The sequence below is a fragment of the Saccopteryx leptura genome, chromosome 4, assembly GCF_036850995.1.
Source record: "Saccopteryx leptura isolate mSacLep1 chromosome 4, mSacLep1_pri_phased_curated, whole genome shotgun sequence".
NCBI lineage: Eukaryota > Metazoa > Chordata > Mammalia > Chiroptera > Emballonuridae > Saccopteryx > Saccopteryx leptura.
In genome coordinates, this window is record NC_089506.1 from 4,265,289 (window position 1) to 4,283,017 (window position 17,729).

Sequence of the window (17,729 nt, forward strand, 5' to 3'; positions counted from 1 at the left end):
GAAGGAGACCGTGGCGGACCCCAGGGAGAGCCGTGTGGTGGCGGCCCTGCCCGCCCCTGGTCTCCAGGACCCTCCTGTCGGAGGCCACATCTCTGCGCAGCTCCTCAGACAACGTGGTTAAGACATTTAGTGTTCTCTGGATTTTTAGCAACTGTCCCATCCAGTTTGTGTAACAGGGCAACCTAACGTTGATTTAGCTATATCTCTGAAATTCTTTGTCGAAGTCTGAAAATTCTAGTACTGTGAAATCCTTTCAGATTTCAACCTGTGGGCTTCCCAATCTTTTTTTGCCACATTGAAAAAAAAATGTGTGCATGTCTTCTTGCTGGTGTGTACCTGTACTTCACGGGAGAGACCTGCACACGCGTGGGCTCTGGGCCGGCTGGCGTGGGCATCTCGGGTGGACGGACAGGGGGAAGCCACCTCCGCCCTTTCTCCACCCACGTCTCCTGTCAGGGTCCAAACCCGGTGACCCTCTCTGCTTGGGCTCATCGAAGCTAACACCTCACACTATCTGGGTCCCACCAGACAATGTCAGATGACTTGATTGTCTGTGTCTTTTCTATGAAAGTGGAAAAAAAAATAGATACTTTTCCTAAATTATGAGAGTTTGAACCTGGTTGGAGGGCACGTGTGGCATACTGGCCGCCCCGTACGAAGCCTGCCACTTAGCGTCCAGCTGGTGCTGATACTTCTGTGTGTCTGTCTCCTTGTTTAAGTGTTTCTATTGAAATTGGGATAACTGCGTGACCCAAGAATAGTGTGAGAACGTATTTCTTGTGGAATGGCAGATGTCTGAACATGACTCATAGATACAGCGTATCTGTATCTAATAGTACAAGTTGAAAGAACATTGTGAGATAAACCATGGTAAGAACTACACCCACTTTGTTTAAGAAAAAATTTGGCCCTGGCCGGTTGGCTCAGTGGTAGAGCATCGGCCTGGCGTGCGGAGGTCCCAGGTTCGATTCCCGGCCAGGGCACACAGGAGAAGCGCCATCTGCTTCTCCACCCCCCCCCCTTCCTCTCTGTCTCTCTCTTCCCCTCCCGCAGCCAAGGCTCCATTGGAGCAAAAAGATGGCCTGGGCGCTGGGGATGGCTTCTTGGCCTCTGCCCCAGGCGCTGGAGTGGCTCTGGTCGCAACAGAGCGACGCCCCGGAGTGGCAGAGCATCGCCCCCTGGTAGGCGTGCCAGGTGGATCCCGGCCAGGCGCATGCGGGAGTCTGTCTGACTGCCTCCCCGTTTCCAGCTTCAGAAAATTTAAAAAAAAAAAAAAAAGAAAAAATTTAAAACTGCCCATGATTGTATGTCGCATCTCATTAACGACAGGATGCTGCCCTTCTGCCTCCCAAGTCGGGAGGGGAGAGAGAAAAGGGCACTTGAGAGGGAGGAACAGACCCACGGGCGTGGTAGAGAAGGGAACCAGCACGGTTCATCACTGCAAGTGCATCTTCACAAAATCCTGTCGGTCCAGCATTGCTTTCCCACTCAGACATTGACCTGCCTAGCCTCGTGTCCAGTTAACAGCGGAATTCACTCAAATGAGGCTCTTTGGTGCCCGTGGACCAAAAATGTGTTTGGGGCCGGACCAGGTGGTGGTGCGGTGCATAGAGTGTCAACCTAGATGCTGAGGACTCAGGTTCGAAACCCTGAGGTCGCCAGCTTGAGCACAGGCTCACCAGCTTGAGCGCAGGGTTGCTGGCTTGAGCATGGGATCATAGACATGATTCCATGGTTGCTGGCTTGAAGCCCAAAGGTCACTGGCTTGAGCAAGGGGTCACTGGCTCACCTGGAGCCCCCAGTCAAGGCACAGATGAGAAAGCAATCAATGAACAACTCAGGTGCCACAACTATGAGTTGATGCTTCTCGTCTCTCTCCCTTCCTGTCTGTCTCTCTCTCATGCTTTAAAAAAACAAAGTATGTTTGGAGTGTTTTTGCTTCCTAGTAATTTGTGTAAATAATATCCCCCTTCCTTCCACTTTCCCCTTTTTAATTGGTTCTACAGTGAGACACTATTAAGCTTTCCTATCAAATACGTAAGAGAAATAGTGCCTTTTTTTGAAAGAGGACTTTCTCTTTTAGAGTTCTGAGCATTTCCCCCACCCGGCCCGACCCGACCCGAGCCGGCTCACGTCCTGCCGTGGAGATCATGGTCAGCAGGCTGTGCACTGTCTCCATCAGGTCGTGCTGCTGCTTCTGCAGGGCCGAGTTGTTCACCGTCGCCGTGGCCAGCTGCCTCTCGAGCCCCTCGATGATGGAGTGCTGCTTGGAGACCAGCACCTGTAGCTGGTCCTTCTCCTCCCGCATGGTCTGCAGCTGGACCACGTGCTTGTCTTCCATGTCGAGGACTTTCTTCTCCAGGAAACTGTGGGGGGGGAACATCGTTGTCAGTGAGGGGTGTTCTGAGAACCAGCCAAGACCCACCGCCTCGTGTTACACCTTTCGTTGCGGGGAAGGGGGGGTAAAGTTTTCTCAGTCTCTACCCCTGTGAGTGACATTGCTCAGCCACGAGACTGACGGCCCGTGACAGGTCTTCATTGTAAGCATGAACAGTCGGTCTCAATACTCGTTGGAAACTCAGATGCACCTCTGAACCTTATCCCACCCCGTGGGCGTTGTAGGTCGGGACACTGAGTGAGCTCTCTGTGTCCCACGTCAGTGAGTAACCAGGAGGTGGACGCAGCCCTTGGCATCCAGCTGCCGTCACTTTGACCATATCCATTTACAGGTGGCATCTTCTACTACATTTCTCAACATCAGCTACCTTAATTTTTCAATTTGTCAGTTATTTTCATTCATTTAAAAAAACTAACGTGGCGTAACATTAGCAGAAGAAGGGTGCCCTGCAAATAAATGCCTAAAGCACTGCTCTTCTATCTAGAGTCCACTCTGGCACCTTCGTGTTCGGGCAGTGCGCTTTGGAAGCGCTCTCACGCGTCTGGACCTGGACGGTCAACATGAGTTATACCGCGCCTGTTCAAGTCACTCGTAGGTGCCGCCTTCGGAACGGTGTCCCCTCTAGGTGTCTTTAACGGTCTGTGAGGCAGCATGAAAGATGTCAGGGTCCCAGGGCCCAGAGTGGGAATGAGCATGTGAACACTCAGGGATTTATATTTGTTCAAAAAACTGTTTTTTTCCCAAAACTATCCCAGCGTAGCTGCAGAGGGCAGTCACATCCTGATCTAAAAGGTTTCCTCTTAAACATAAGAGTTCGTCCCGGGCTCAGGCGCTCCCGGACCAGATGGGCTCTGGGAGGGGGGCCGTGGGGAACACAGAGGGACGGACCATGGCTTAATTTAAGGCTCTGAGGAGGCGCTCAGAGATCATGTTCCTGGGCAACATTTTGCAAAATGCAGACGGGGACCCATTACTGGTCTGTGGCATCAGTTTAGTGAGTCGCAATCAGCATTGTCTGATGAAAGGAAATTAAACACGGCTGACCCTTGAACAACTCAGGTTTGAACTGTGGGTTCACTTATATGCACTTACATGTTTTGCATGTTGTTGTTTTTTTTTCAGTAAATATCTGTACCATTTTCTGTCTGCAGTTGAAAGTCTGACAGCTGACTGTATGTGTAGCTGCATGCTGTTTTAGATAGGGGACTGCAGTGTCCTCAGATGTCCCGGAACTGACTCCCCCATGGGTACAGAGGGTGGGTTAGTTTGGAGAGAAGTCAGGAGTTGCATGTGCATTTCTGACTGCAGGGTTCGGGCCACTGAGCCCTGTGGTGTTCGAGGGTTGAGTGTCAGTGGGATAAGACAGCGGGAACAGAGGGTGACGTCATAGTGGGAACTCTGTACGTCACACAGGCACCCTGGTGAGGAGAGGGAGCCGCTGGGAGAAAGGGGGGCGCTGTGAGGAAGACTGCTTTGCTGGCCGTGTTGCTCATCAGCATCTTACTTCATTTCCTGATAGAGATGATTGATTTGATCATCGCCATAAAGCTGGACTGAGCCCTGGCCGGTTGGCTCAGTGGTAGAGCGTCGGCCTGGCGTGCAGAGGACCCGGGTTCGATTCCCGGCCAGGGCACACAGGAGAAGCGCCCATTTGCTTCTCCACCCCTCCGCGGCGCCTTCCTCTCTATCTCTCTCTTCCCCTCCCGCAGCGAGGCTCCATTGGAGCAAAGATGGCCCGGGCACTGGGGTTGGCTCCTTGGCCTCTGCCCCAGGCGCTAGAGTGGCTCTGGTCGCAGCAGAGCGACGCCCTGGAGGGGCAGAGCATCGCCCCCTGGTGGGCAGAGCATCGCCCCCTGGTGGGCGTGCCGGGTGGATCCCGGTCGGGCGCATGCGAGAGTCTGTCTGACTGTCTCTCCCTGTTTTTAGCTTCAAAAAACATACAAATAAATAAAAAAATAAAGAATAAAGCTGGACTGAGGCGCAGCGTACCGTCAGTGAGCATAGTTCACCGTCAGTGGAGAGGCGGAGGGAGGGACACACCCCGCTTCCGCAGAAGCGCTGGCTGGTCCCCGTTTCTGAGTTTTTATTGGCTGTCTTTGGAAGGGATAGTGTCACGGGCAGCACTTTCTAGAATAATCACTCTATCGGTAATCACAGTTTAACTGAACTGGCACAAGTAGCCCCTAAATTAATTATTTTTAGAAGAAAAAAAGAATGATAAAGTGATAAAACTCATGGCAATTTGCAGCGTCAGCTGGCGAACGTGGAAGTTGTGGTGACAATTTTCAGAAAACGGTGACCCTCGCTCAGTACTTGACCTTCACTTGAACGTGTTCCATGAAGTGGCTGCCCTTTGGGGGGCTATTGAAGACAGTTTAGACTGTGGGCTGTCCTCGTCAAAGTCGCGCGTTCTGCAATGGTGTTTTTGCAGATGAAATCTTAGTTTAGTCAGAAACCAAGGCACCTGAAGACAGGTGTGCCACACTCACTGAAAGGCCTGAAGTCGCCAGCACAATTTTTTTTTTTTATTTACAGTTGTTGGTGGATTTAAAAAAACCAACTCACTGTTGTCATTTTATTTTATATTTATGATGAAAAAAGGTGTATTCTTGCAGCTACTAAAACAGTCGGTCCTGCAGGTACGGCTCTGTCCCATGTGGTTTTGTAAGTCGGCCACCAGCACTGTCCTCTGCAGCACTGAGACCAGAGCACGTCATTCAGAAGCGGCTCTTACGCCATCGGTCAGGTATTTGCAGAACAGACTGTGGAGAATTTTAGTTTGCTACACAGGTTTGACAGGTGGTTTTATGGAGAAAGCGTGGTATTTAAATATTATCTCACACCAAACTGGATTATTCAGAATGATTGGAAAAGTACATTCTTGGTCACTACAGGTTAAACTGGGGAAAACGTAGCAGCATTTACGTGAAAAAAAAAAAGTGAAGGATCAACGAAGCAGGACTCGATCAGAAACGTCAGGCAGCCTCCGTGTGGTCGGGAGCCCCAGTTCACACGTCACAAAACCTTCACACAAAGAAACGCCACAGAATCGGGGGATCCGAAAACGGAGGGAAAGGTGCTGATTCTGTGTAACCAAGGTCGCTGGTCGGAAGTGCAAGTGTCGAGCGAGCGCTGTCTGAACTCGGGAACCAGACCCACCCCTCCTCTAGGCAAAAGGCAGTAGGATTTGGCAACTCTTGACAGAGACCCTGTTTGGATTACGTAACCGAGAAGCTTAGCAGTGTGGCATAATAAATTAAAATACAAAGAGGGAGCAATGTCCAATACCAGGGTGTGTCTGACAAACTGGACATGTCCGAGGGCGCATTCTCATAGGCTTTACTGGCCAGTGATAGAGGGGACATCCCGCGCCCACCGGCCGGCTGCAACACCCAGAAAGAGCACCGTGACAGAGGACCCCTGTAGCACAGTGACAGCAGAGACTGATGTTGCTCAGTCATTGGCCTCGAACCATTACTGACAAAGTTGCAGAAGAGAAAACGGGAAACCAGAAAGAAACATATTTGGATTAAAAACTGACTTGCTTTTCCCAATCCTGAGTTAATGAGTTAAACTCGGTACTCAAAGGACAGAAGGAATCATTTCAGCTTAGATTGATGAACAGAGAAGAATGATCATGAGACAGTTTATCATTATTTTTGTAAAGAACAAAGAAATATTTGAGATAATTTCATCGTGAAGTAGAAAGAGTGTCTTGTCTGCTCTCCTTGTTTATTAGAAACGAGAGAAGAGCATGCCAGCCATCCGGTCCCGGCTGGAAGGAACTTACGAGAACGGTCCCGCCAATCACACTCGATTTTCTTGGGATATTTTTTCTATAATTAAATACTAATATCATCATATTTAACCTTAACGTTTGCTTTTACTTTACCATACATTTTAGGAGTAAATATTGCATTATGGAGCATGCTTGGTTTACAAGTATCGTTTTCCTGCTGGATTGTTAAAAAAAAAGAAAGAAAAAAACCTCCTTTCCCAGGGGCAGAGAAACGGGGTAAAGGTCATAGTAAAACGCCTCAGCCAACGCCCCTCTTTGCAACCCTGGCTGCAGCTTTTCCATTATAGGGAGGCAGCGTTTGGAGGGTGACGGTAAGAGGACCCTTCAGGGGCGCGAATGAGGAAGGGACCCGAGGACTGAGTGGGGGGCGCACCGTTCCAGCATTTCCCTCCACCCGCCCCTGGCAGGCCCCTCACCAAGTTTTCGACCCTTAAAGGATTTTTAGTGAAGAGATAACAGCATTTTGGAAAGCCAGGCTTATAATGAACAGTCACGTGTAATAGTCTTTCATATCCATAAAGGGTGCAATTCTGGGTTATAAGTTTAGTGCACTTTTCATTACCTGTTCTTATCTTGCAGTTTGTTTATTTCGCTGGTCTGATCTAAAATCTGCTTCTCCAGTTTGTTTGTAGAGAGGGAGTGTTCCAGGAGCTGCAGTTCGAGTCTCGTTGTCTGATTTAACACCTGAGGGGGACAGAATAAAATTCCTAGTTACCGTTTTCAAAAGGAGAGAGAGCTTCCTTCTAACCAAGTTATCTAAATTATAGGAAAACCTAACTCAAGGATTGTGTGTGTTCACTCAGATATCTTACTGTGGGCATGTTTTCCTTGTCAGAAAAGTCTTGCCTTCCTGGATTACATCAGAGTTATGTTTAAAAGTTATTTTAACCCGGTCTTTATTTTGGAAAGGGTTTAATAGCTTTGGGACAATGGTGTTTGTGTTGAATAATATAATGCTGTTTTTCTTGTTCTGCCATGCTTTGTCGTATCACGCAGCGAGACAAGTAGGGGTGGGTATAAAATGGTCATATTTAATATGCCAGAAATTGTCAGTAATCGAAGAAAGGTTCGGCCTCTGCCCAAAACAGAAGGCCATTCTCATACTTGTCAGCGGACGACATGGTTAGAAGTCATGTGCTCCTGTCCCCTGCAAACGCAGCTCATTTGTGACCTCGCGTCTCCTAGTCACTATTCTAAACGTCGTGTCAGCCAGTGAGGAAGCAACAACCTGTCAGGGATGTGGGGGCCCGGCTTTGCTTGAGGACCTCTGTGACATGTGCCACGCGCAGCCTCGCTGTCCCCATTGTCTGTCCCCATTGTGTCCCGACAGCGTTGAGGACGGATTCCTTCACGTTTGGCTGCCTCTGAGCAGGAAGAGTCCATTACTCACATCCTCTGTGTCATGGCTCTTCAGGATACGATGTCACGTAGAAGTGTCAGGCAGAATTGTTGCCCAGGAACAAGGCTCCCGGACAGGAACAGTGTCTGCTCGGGGTCCGTGTCATTCACAAAGGCCCGGGTCTGGCCCCGCTGTGCAGGTAGGGACTGTCCGGTCCTGAGTCATCACGGAAGGAGTTCATCCCACGAACACGCCTCTGTGACTTAAGGAATAAAAGCATCGGCCAACAGAAGGGCTGGGTTTTAATATTAACACCTGGGATGGAGGTTTGGTCTTCACCTCTGGGCCCACGCGCTCTCTGTTGGTTACTGCTAAAGGCACTGGAGACGCAGGTGTTTACTAAATTCCTAGTGGCTAAAGAAGGCGTGTGCGGGTGGAGAGTTGTGGACAGTGGCGTGTGTGTCCTGGCTGACCCGGGACCAACTGCAGGGCTTCCCGTCACTCCGAAGGCCCCAGCCGCAGGGGACGTCCAGGTCATTGCGATCGGGTGGCGTTCTCTCCTCTCGGAGACCTGAGGCCTCCACCCCTTGGTGCCGAGCTTTGCAGTCTCGGACACGCAAGAAGCATCTTGCTACATGCAGGAATGTCCGTGTTGGGACTCAAACCTGTTGACACGGGGACGGCTCAGCAGATCCTGTGCGTAGACTGGCTGCCTGGCCGGCGCCCGGCTGTCCTTGCTCGGGCCGGCCATTCCGAAGTGTCCGGTTGGATGTTGCAGGCTCTCTTCTTTCCGGCCATCTCCCAGTGTTCCTCTTTTCCCGTGTCAGGCGGTGTGTCGCTTGTACCTCCCAGCCCCCGCGCCTTACCTTTCTGCTCTGCCACCCGAAAACATGAAGCGGCCGTCCGAGGGTCTGTGACTGAGCCTCACCTCCTGCTGCCCAAGTCGGCAGGGCGCATAGTTGTGGCCGACCTACTGTAGTGATCAGTCGACTATGGGTGTATGGATACATTCACTTTAAAGTTTTTTATGTATTTTCATTCTTCATCATGTAAGATATTTATCGTTTTCCTAAATTATTCTGAGAGTGTGGAAAGATCTGGTGAGCAAATGTGTTTGTATTTTATCCTCAGATAATGAGTTTTTATGCTGCTGCCCAGCTCCCTGCTGTTGACCTGGTCCAGCAGTTCTGAGGCAGGCACGGAGACGCCTGTACCAGCGAGGTGTCACTGTATCACAGTTGGGAGGTAGTTGTCCTCACCTCCAGGCCCAGGTCCCGCATTCCTTGGTCCTTTTAGCTGTAGTAGCACGTGGAGTCCGGTGCTTTGGGACTTGCCTACAGTCAGAACCGCTGCTATTCCTAGGGCGTGACTTACAGCCCCGAGTGGGAAAGTGTCGCCCACGAGCCTGTAAGGAAGCCGGGCAGGACCCAGGAAGCTGGTTCACCAGGGGACATCTCCCTCAGCTCTCCCAGCAGCACAGTTCTCACCTGGACTGTTCTTGGATCGTCTGTGGTGTGTCGTGTAGTGTGACGCCATGAATTTTGTTCTAATGTTTTGCTTCATATTTCAGGGTCTTCTTTCCTACCGCTGTTAGCCATTAGCCCGTAGACTCTTAAAGCTAAAAGGGAACTCACCAGTCCGTCCCAGCCCTCGTTTAGAGTCACAACCCACCACGTCCAGAAGAGCAGGGCCTTCACGGCCCGCAGTGGGGCCGGGACCGCCCGAGGCCAGGCTGTGGGGGCCGAGATCGGTGCTCTCTGGGCTGCGTGCTGCCCCCTGTCAGGTCGCACACGAGGGTGTGCACTCGTGCCACGAGGCGTGTGAACTTACACCACAAACTCTCCCAGTTCCTTGAGGCTGAGGTTTTTCTCCTAAGAGTTAGCACGGAGGACAGTGTCCGGAGCCTCCGCCCAGTGCCCTCCATTTCCCAGTGTGTCCGAGAGCTACGGATTCAGAAACGCACCGGGGTCCGGAAAGCACCGTGGGGCAGAGGAGCGCCTGTCTGGTCGTCGTGTATGAAGGTGTATGAATGTCCTCAAGAATAAATGCGGTTCAGCCTCAGCACGAAAAATGAAAATGGATTTGCTGGTTTCAAATTTCTGTCTAGCCACAAGTTCTTAAATTCCTTTTTTTTTTTTTTTGGAGGGGGGAAGAGAGAGAGTCAGAGAGAGGGACAGATAGGGACAGACAGACAGGAAGGGAGAGAGATGAGAAGCATCACTTCTTCATTACGGCACCTTAGTTGTTTATTGATTGCTTTCTCATATGTGCCTTGACTGGGGGGCTCCAGCAGAGCGAGTGACCCCTTGCTCGAGCCAGCGACCTTGGGTCATGTCTATGATCCCACGCTCAAGCCAGCGACCGTGCGCTCAAAGCCGATGAGCCCATGCTCAAGCTGGCGACCTCAGGATTTTGAACCTGGGTCCTCTGCGTCCCAGTCCTATGCTCTATCCACTGCGGCACCGCCTGGTCAGGCCGATTCTTTTTTTTTTTATGAGCAGCAGGACATTTTATTAGATTTTATTGATTGATTTTGCAGAGAGGAGAGAGGTAGGGAGTGTGAGAATTATCAACTCATAGTTGCTTCACCCAGTTGTTCACTGATTGCTTGTCATGTGTGCCCTGACCAGGGAAGCCTGGGGTTTCGAACCAGCGACCTGAGCATTCCAGGTCGACGCTTCACCCACTGCGCCACCACAGGTCAGGCGAGTCCTTACACTCTTGCTAATTCATCCTGTTGTCTGCTCCGCCTAACCCCCCCCCATTGTTCTCTGTAAGAGCGCGCTGTGGGTCTGGTGGTGGCACCCTCCCTCCGGTGTGTTCTGCCCTCACGTACCTGGGCCTCCACGTCGGTGAGCTTGCGTGTCTGCTCCGCCGTCTGGCTCAGCAGGCTGGTGCCGATCTCGATCATGGCGGCGGTCTGGTTCTGCACCGCGCTCTGCTGCACCTCCGCCATCTCCTTCCGCATGCTGTCCTGGATGTAGGTCTCCAGCTGGAAGGGGGCGCGGGCGGCAGGGCAGCGTCAGTCACAGTCGGGAGCCCCGTCCCTACACACCTTCCACACCTCTAAAGAAATCTAGCGGATGACCTGGAACTTGCTCTGGTTTTCAAATTTTGCTGGTTTAAAAAAGGAAATATCACTAGCTGTAAAATGCAGCGTGATATCAGTTAACCCAGTGACTGGCAGCTTTGTCTGCAGCCTCACGCACAGACGACAGACAGGGAGTCCACACCGTGGTGCCGGGGTGGGGGGTGGGGGCTGTGGCCACAGCTAGAGGCGGACAGACAGCAGGGCGTCCAGGAGGGACTGAGATTCTGCCCGTCTGTCCACTCTGCCCGGTGGCAGCTCTGTCCCTGGACTGTAGGAAACAACAGTCTAGTTCTAGGCAGCGTCACTGTCTGTCCCACATTCTCGACCTGTTTCTCAAAATGCAGACCCTGGAAGACTCCTTGGGGAGTGTGGGGCAAGGCTGGCCCTGGGTCTCGCCCGTGACCGACGGGGTTGGCCCTTGCCTCCACCCTGCCTGGGCCTGCGGCCCTCACTTCACATGCCGGGCGACACTGGTCCTCCTTGGGGAGTGTGGGGCAAGGCTGGCCCTGGGTCTCGCCCGTGACCGACGGGGTCGGCCCTCGCCTCCACCCTGCGTGGGCCGTGCGGCCCTCACTTCATATGCCGGGCGACACTGGTCCTCCTTGGGGAGTGTGGGGCAAGGCTGGCCCTGGGTCTCGCCCGTGACCGACGGGGTCGGCCCTCGCCTCCACCCTGCGTGGGCCGTGCGGCCCTCACTTCACATGCCGGGCGACACTGGTCCTTCTCGGTCTGGTCACTGGCCCACACGCACGCTGGCTCACTTCCAGGTGCGCATGAGCACGGAGCACACAGCCCGTTCCCCTCCTGTGGGGGCGGACGAGTGTCGCCTTGGCCCTCAGGTGCTGGACAGTGGGGTGCAGGGAAGACCAGCCGGGCTTTAGGCTGTGGGGAACGGCTCCCCACTTCACAGCTTTTGACTCTAGGGAACGGCTCCCCACTTCACAGCTTTTGACTCTACGGAACGGCTCCCCACTTCACAGCTTTTGACTCTACGGAACGGCTCCCCACTTCACAGCTCTTGACTCGAGGGAACTTGCTTATCTCTAGGGTGTGTACCCCAGGGTCCTCACGTATGAAACAGTGTTTCTGACTGATCAGAGGACTGTTTTAAGGATTAATTAAGCTGTTCCTCTTCAGTTACAGTTGACATTCAATGTTATTTCTAGTTAATTTCAAGTGTATAGCCTAGTGTTGAGATAAGTTGTATAATTTACAAATTGATCCCCCGATAAGGCTAGCCTTCACCTGACACCATAGGTGGTTTTTACAGTGTTACTGACTGTTCCCGGTGCTGGACGCGACATCCCCGTGACTTTTCTTTTCACTACCAATCTGTACTTCTTAACCACTTCACTGTTTTTCACCCAGCACGCCAACCTCTCTCCTCTGGCAAACATCCGTCTTTCTCTGTCTCTGTGAGTCTGTTTGTTTCATTTGCTAGTTTATTTTGTTCTTTAGATTCTACATATAAGTGAAATCATATAGTATTCATCTTTGCCTGACTTATCTCTCTGAGCATATCCTCTGGCCCATCCATGCTGCTGCAGATGGGCCAGAGGTCATTCTCTTCATGGCCGAGTCGTATTCTGTGGTGTGAATGTGTCCAGCTTTCTTATCCACTCGTCCACTGACGGGCACTTGGGCTGCTTCCAGATAGTTGAGCTGTGTTTCTAAAGTCACTGTGCATGCACAACTTGGGACACTTAGACTTTTATTTCCTTCCGTCTGTTGTTGTTGCTGTTGTGATCTGGTTATGGGAACCAGGGTTCCAGTCTCTGGTCCAAGCTGTGAGCTCATGAGGCCAGAAACCCTATTTTTTATTTCTTTATTTTTTTATTAAATGGAATGGATTTATTTATTTATTTATTTATTTATTTATTTATTTTGGCAGAGAGAGGGACAGACAGGAAGGGAGATGAGAAACAGCAATTCTTCACTGTAGCTCCTTAGTTGTTCGTTGATTGATTTCTCATATGTGCCTTGACCGGGAGGCTAGAGCAGACCGCGTAACCCCTTGTTTGAGCCAATGACCTAGGGCTCAAGCTGGTGAGCCTTGCTCAAACCTGATGAGACCGCGCTCAAGCTGGCGACTTCGGGGTTTCGAACCTGGGTCCTCCGTGTCCCAGTCTGATGCTCTGTCCACTGTGCCACCACCTGGTCAGGCTAAACGGAATGGTTTTAAATGGATCACAGAATGCCCGTAATGTCTAACACTGCAGAGGAACCACACGCAGAGCCGGTCAGCAGACGTGACTTCTGCTCGGTGGGCCCACCTTGTGGCTCTCTGCCCGGCCTGTGAGCGGGCGGAAGGGTGGGAGGCTGGGCTTCTCCCTCAGAGATCGAGGGCGTCTCTGTGGGTGCAATTTCTAAACGGTGTCTCACATGGTGTTACAGGGTCTCGGGGTCCACATGGGAGCCGCACGCTTCCTGCTCCCGTGGCTCCCTGGCCACTGACTCTGTCCCAACCCTGTCCCCGTCCCCTGGGCTGCCGTCTCACCGCAGCCTGTGACCGCACTGCTCCGTGGTCACTCCTGGCTCTCCCTTGGCTGGTAGGCAGGTCCCAGGGCACACACCGACGATGGCGAGAGCTCTGACCATCCATAGTACCTTGTTGTTGAGGCCTTTTCTTCTCCATGTGGCTCAAAATTGGTTAGCCCAGTATAGAAAAATCAGGTGCTCTTACGTGGCAGTCCCAACAGACATCTCAGGGAGAGTTCAAATAGTCCAAAGGGCGGTGCCCTGTTAACCCTTCACCCCTGGAGCGCCCCCCAGCTAGGGCTCCTGAGTGGCTGAGTTTTCTTAACTCAGTCTTCCTTCCTTCCTTCCTTTCTCCCCTGCCTTCTTCAAGTTGTAACTTCCATGGTTTAAATACCCAATTAAAAAAAAACATATATAGAAGTTTGTCATTTCTCCCCCCCCCCCCAACTCTGTCACTCTCTCTCATCACCATGGGAATAATGGAATTTTTGAGGTTAAAGCTAAAGCTATATAAAGTCATCCCAAGAAGTGATCTTACTCTTAACACCCAGCAAAAAATAATATTTAGAAAGACTTGTTCTGGGAAGTTTGGAGCTATTAAAGATATGCTTAGACTGGATTTTCTTTTAAATCTATACTCCAAAGTAATAATTTACAAACTAGTACAAATAAAAGTCCAAAGTCCTAATCTTACTGATTTCAGTACTTAAGAGCTAAATAAAAATTATTCTCTGTTTTGTCATTCTAAAGCCTATAACTAGAGGGGAAATGAATTCATTCTGTAATCTTCCCCCAGCCCCATTTCTAGAACTACTGGGTCAAATGTGTTTACAAGAGACATGAGAGGGTTGTTTATATAATCTGACATTTTGAAGTCATCTTCAAAGTTCAAATTAGACTTAGGAACATTAAAAGACCTAATTTATAAAAATAATTTTTTTACCTCTATCACCATAACTTTTCCTAAGCTTGAAAATAACAAAACTCAAAATGCTTTTTAAGTCACAGCTTTTCAGGATGACAGAGTATATGTATCATGTGTGTGTTTCATCTTGCAGTGAAGCAAGGTACAGATGTGTGTATCCATGTGATGTGTGTGTATGGACATCATCTACCTAGTACCTATGTGTGTAGTCTCTACGTACGATACATACAAAAAATGACTTGAAACTCAATGTGATGCTGACCTAGTTGCTAACCAGCCGAAGCCTTTGGGAGAAAATGGAACAGAAACAGAAATGTCAAATATTAGACATTTTGTGTTGATTCTCAGAAAGGTTTGTGTTCTCACACTTGAAGCAATAAAGTCAGGGTTTTGAGAGAAGTGGGTGACAGGAGTTGAGAACACTTTCACAACAAAGAAGAGTGTGTTTTCTCTCAGAAGCTGCGACAGCGGTAACAGCCGCAGTAACTAGCCCAGGTTGGTTGGTTGCTTCCACGTCTCAGCGGCTAGGACCCCAGGTGCCTGGTGTCACGAAGGGTTGGGTGGGCGCTGGGAGGTCTGGCCTGTAAGCAGACTGGCACTTCAGCCACAGGCCTTTCCACACTTCTCCTGCCTTTCAACAGCCCAGAGTGGCATGCCCCCAAATTGGCATGCGCGCGCCTTCCAATGTCCAAGGATTGCAGTGCCTTGAAAAACAGACCACCTACCACGCAGCTAAGGAACGGGAGATGGTTATTTTTACTACGGGAACGCCTGGTGTTGGGGTGACTAGTGCTGGTCTGTCTCCTTGGACCTTCTCCATGAGCAAGTCGGCCTCCCCTCCGCCGCCAGCCGCCCTTAGAGAGGAAGACCCCCACGGGCCCTTACGGAGGGCGGACAGGACATCTGCAGTGGAAGCGCGCCCTTGGGGCGTGGCCTCCCTCCGTCACGCCCATCTGTCTGTCCGTCTGTCGGGAACTTGACTGGGAGCAGACCCTGAACCAGCGCCTTTCCGACCCACATGGAACGCGTACCTTGTCATCCCCCTATCCCTTGGCCTGGACCACTCCGTTCTCTGCCATGTAGTTTACGACCCTCAGACGTCTTCCTGTTTAGTATCTGGTTTTTATTGTCTATGACTAAAACCCAGAAATAGAGAAGTCTGCCCGATGAAATCCCGTTTAGTATCAGGAGGCCTCAATGCCAGAAGGAGGAGGCGCGCCGGGCCCCTCCCACTGGCACGGTCCCTCTCGGCTCCGGACGGCCAGTGTTTCCCACCCTCGCCTTCTGCACTCGGCTGCTCTTATCAAAACAGCTCCAAGATACTTGAGCCTCCCCAGGGAAGGGCAAGGCTCTTTCCCATCTCGCGGGGCGGCCCCGCACCCTGGTGTCTCGCAGGAATGTTGGACCTTGCCTTCGCGTCTGAGGGCGATTAGGCAGAGATGCTGACTTGGGGGACCCAGTGCCTCAGAACGGGTCCCCGGGACAAGTCTGGAAGGACTGTGGGCATCCTTCTGTCCTCTTCCTGATGACTGTGCTGAGGGAGGTCCCCGAGCTGTTTCTCCTTCCCTGCAGTTCAGACGAATGCTCCCAATGTAATAATCAGCCTTTAAGGCTGTGGCTGAAATGACAGCTTGTTGCTCATTTTAATTTGCTAAAAAAAATAGACACCCCATTAAAATTAATTTTAAAGAAATAGAATTGTACCTCCAATAGTCTTTAAAAGTTGGCAACACATCAAAGCTTCTGCAACCAGAATAAAATATCTTAACACAACATAGACATATATTTTTTAAAATGTAAAATCCATCCTGACATTTTTCATTACTCCTTCAACCTTTAGAATGATCAGATTTGACAGAAAAATAAGTCCATGCGTGAGACGATGGCAGATTGATTACACGTGAAAATGTTTCCCTGCTATCTTCCTTCTCACCAAGATTATCATCATTATTTTTTTTTTCTACCAAGAGGAAAGCAATCTTGAAATTGGCCAGGGAAAGGAAAACATAGATAGTTTACAAAACCGTTCCCAACATCCAGATTGGGATGTTGGTCCCTTACCAACTCTATAGATGCTGGATGAGAGGTTGTTTCCACTTAAATAAAGCTCCGTGTCCTGCTGCCTTCACTTCAATGGCTTTCGGTACCTAAAGGACCTCATTTTCCTACAAATTAACAAATAGCTTGAGGTTTCTTTGGAAACATTGTACCCTCCAGCATTTTCGTTTAGAAACAAGATATTATAACTGTTCTCTCTTCCACGTGCACACCTCCCCCCCAAAAGGATGTTTTTCCCCTTAGTCATCCCTCCTGACTTGATCCCGTCTTCCTAGGACGTTGGCCCCCCCTCCTTTCTAGACCATCCAGACCACTTTCCCACCACTCGCCCTGGGGCTTGAGGGCTCCGTGCTTGGCCGCGCAGCAGCCCAGATGCCTGCCTTGCACCAGAGCCTGCAGGACAGAAGGCAGATTCCCAGGCTTGGCAGCACCCCCCCAGTCTGTACCCTGTAACCTAGGGGTCCCCAAACTTTTTACATAGGGGGCCAGTTCTCTGTCCCTCAAACCGTTGGAGGGCTGGAGTATAACAAAAACTATGGCCCTGGCCGGTTGGCTCAGCGGTAGAGCGTCGGCCTAGCGTGCGGAGGACCCGGGTTCAATTCCCGGCCAGGGCACACAGAAGAAGCACCCATTTGCTTCTCCACCCCTCCGCCACGCTTTCCTCTCTGTCTCTCTCTTCCCCTCCCGCAGCTAAGGCTCCATTGGAACAAAGATGGCCCGGGCGCTGGGGATGGCTCTGTGGCCTCTGCCTCAGGCGCTAGAGTGGCTCTGGTCGCAACATGGCGACACCCCGGAGGGGCAGAGCATCGCCCCCTGGTGGGCAGAGCGTAGCCCCATGGTGGGCGTGCCGGGTGGATCCCGGTCGGGCGCATGCGGGAGTCTGTCTGACTGTCTCTCCCTGTTTCCAGCTTCAGAAAAATGAAAAACAAACAAACAAACAAAAAAAAAAAAACTATGAACAAATCCCTATGCACACTGCATATATCTTATTTTTAAGTAAAAAAACAAAACGGGAACAAATACAATATTTAAAATAAAGAACAAGTAAATTTAAATCAACAAACTGACCAGTATTTCAATGGGAACTATGCTCCTCTCACTGACCACCAATGAAACAGGTGCCCCTTCCAGAAGTGCAGTGGGGGCCAAATAAATGGCCTCAGGGGGCTGCATGTGGCCGGCAGGCTGTAGTTTGGGGACCCCTGCTGTAACCGCATGGCCTCAGTTCTGTGAGCCCCAGGCCTCCCGGCTGCACCTGAGGCTAAGGCTGCTTCACACCTCTGTCAGTGTGTCCTCCCCGAGTCCTCTCCCATCCTGCTGCGATCCCTATTCACACCTCCGTCATTGTCTCCTCCCCGAGTCCTCTCCCATCCTGCTGCGATCCCTATTCACACCTCCATCAGTGTGTCCTCCCCGAGTCCTCTCCCATCCTGCTGCGATCCCTATTCACACCTCCATCAGTGTGTCCTCCCCGAGTCCTCTCCCATCCTGCTGCGATCCCTATTCACACCTCCGTCAGTGTCTCCTCCCCGAGTCCTCTCCCATCCTGCTGCGATCCCTATTCACACCTCCATCAGTGTCTCCTCCCCGAGTCCTCTCCCATCCTGCTGCGATCCCTATTCACACCTCCATCAGTGTGTC

The 17,729-nt window shown here is 51.1% G+C and overlaps 2 protein-coding genes across 6 annotated transcripts in view; one reads left to right on the forward strand and one right to left on the reverse strand.

Annotated features, from left to right (window-relative positions):
• MCPH1 (microcephalin 1) overlaps positions 1-17,729 on the forward strand; it is a 216,165-nt gene that overhangs the window by 109,869 nt on the left and 88,567 nt on the right. The gene's annotated exons all lie outside the window — the stretch shown is intronic.
• The window catches only part of ANGPT2 (angiopoietin 2), a 60,464-nt gene that overhangs the window by 13,533 nt on the left and 29,202 nt on the right, over positions 1-17,729 (reverse strand). For both annotated transcript variants that reach the window (XM_066380082.1, XM_066380083.1), the window contains exons 2-4: positions 10,373-10,528; positions 6,760-6,881; positions 2,134-2,366 (exon numbers count right to left, since the gene is read on the reverse strand). In XM_066380082.1, the coding sequence (XP_066236179.1) occupies positions 2,134-2,366; positions 6,760-6,881; positions 10,373-10,528 (511 nt within the window). The remainder of the gene's footprint in view (positions 1-2,133; positions 2,367-6,759; positions 6,882-10,372; positions 10,529-17,729) is intronic.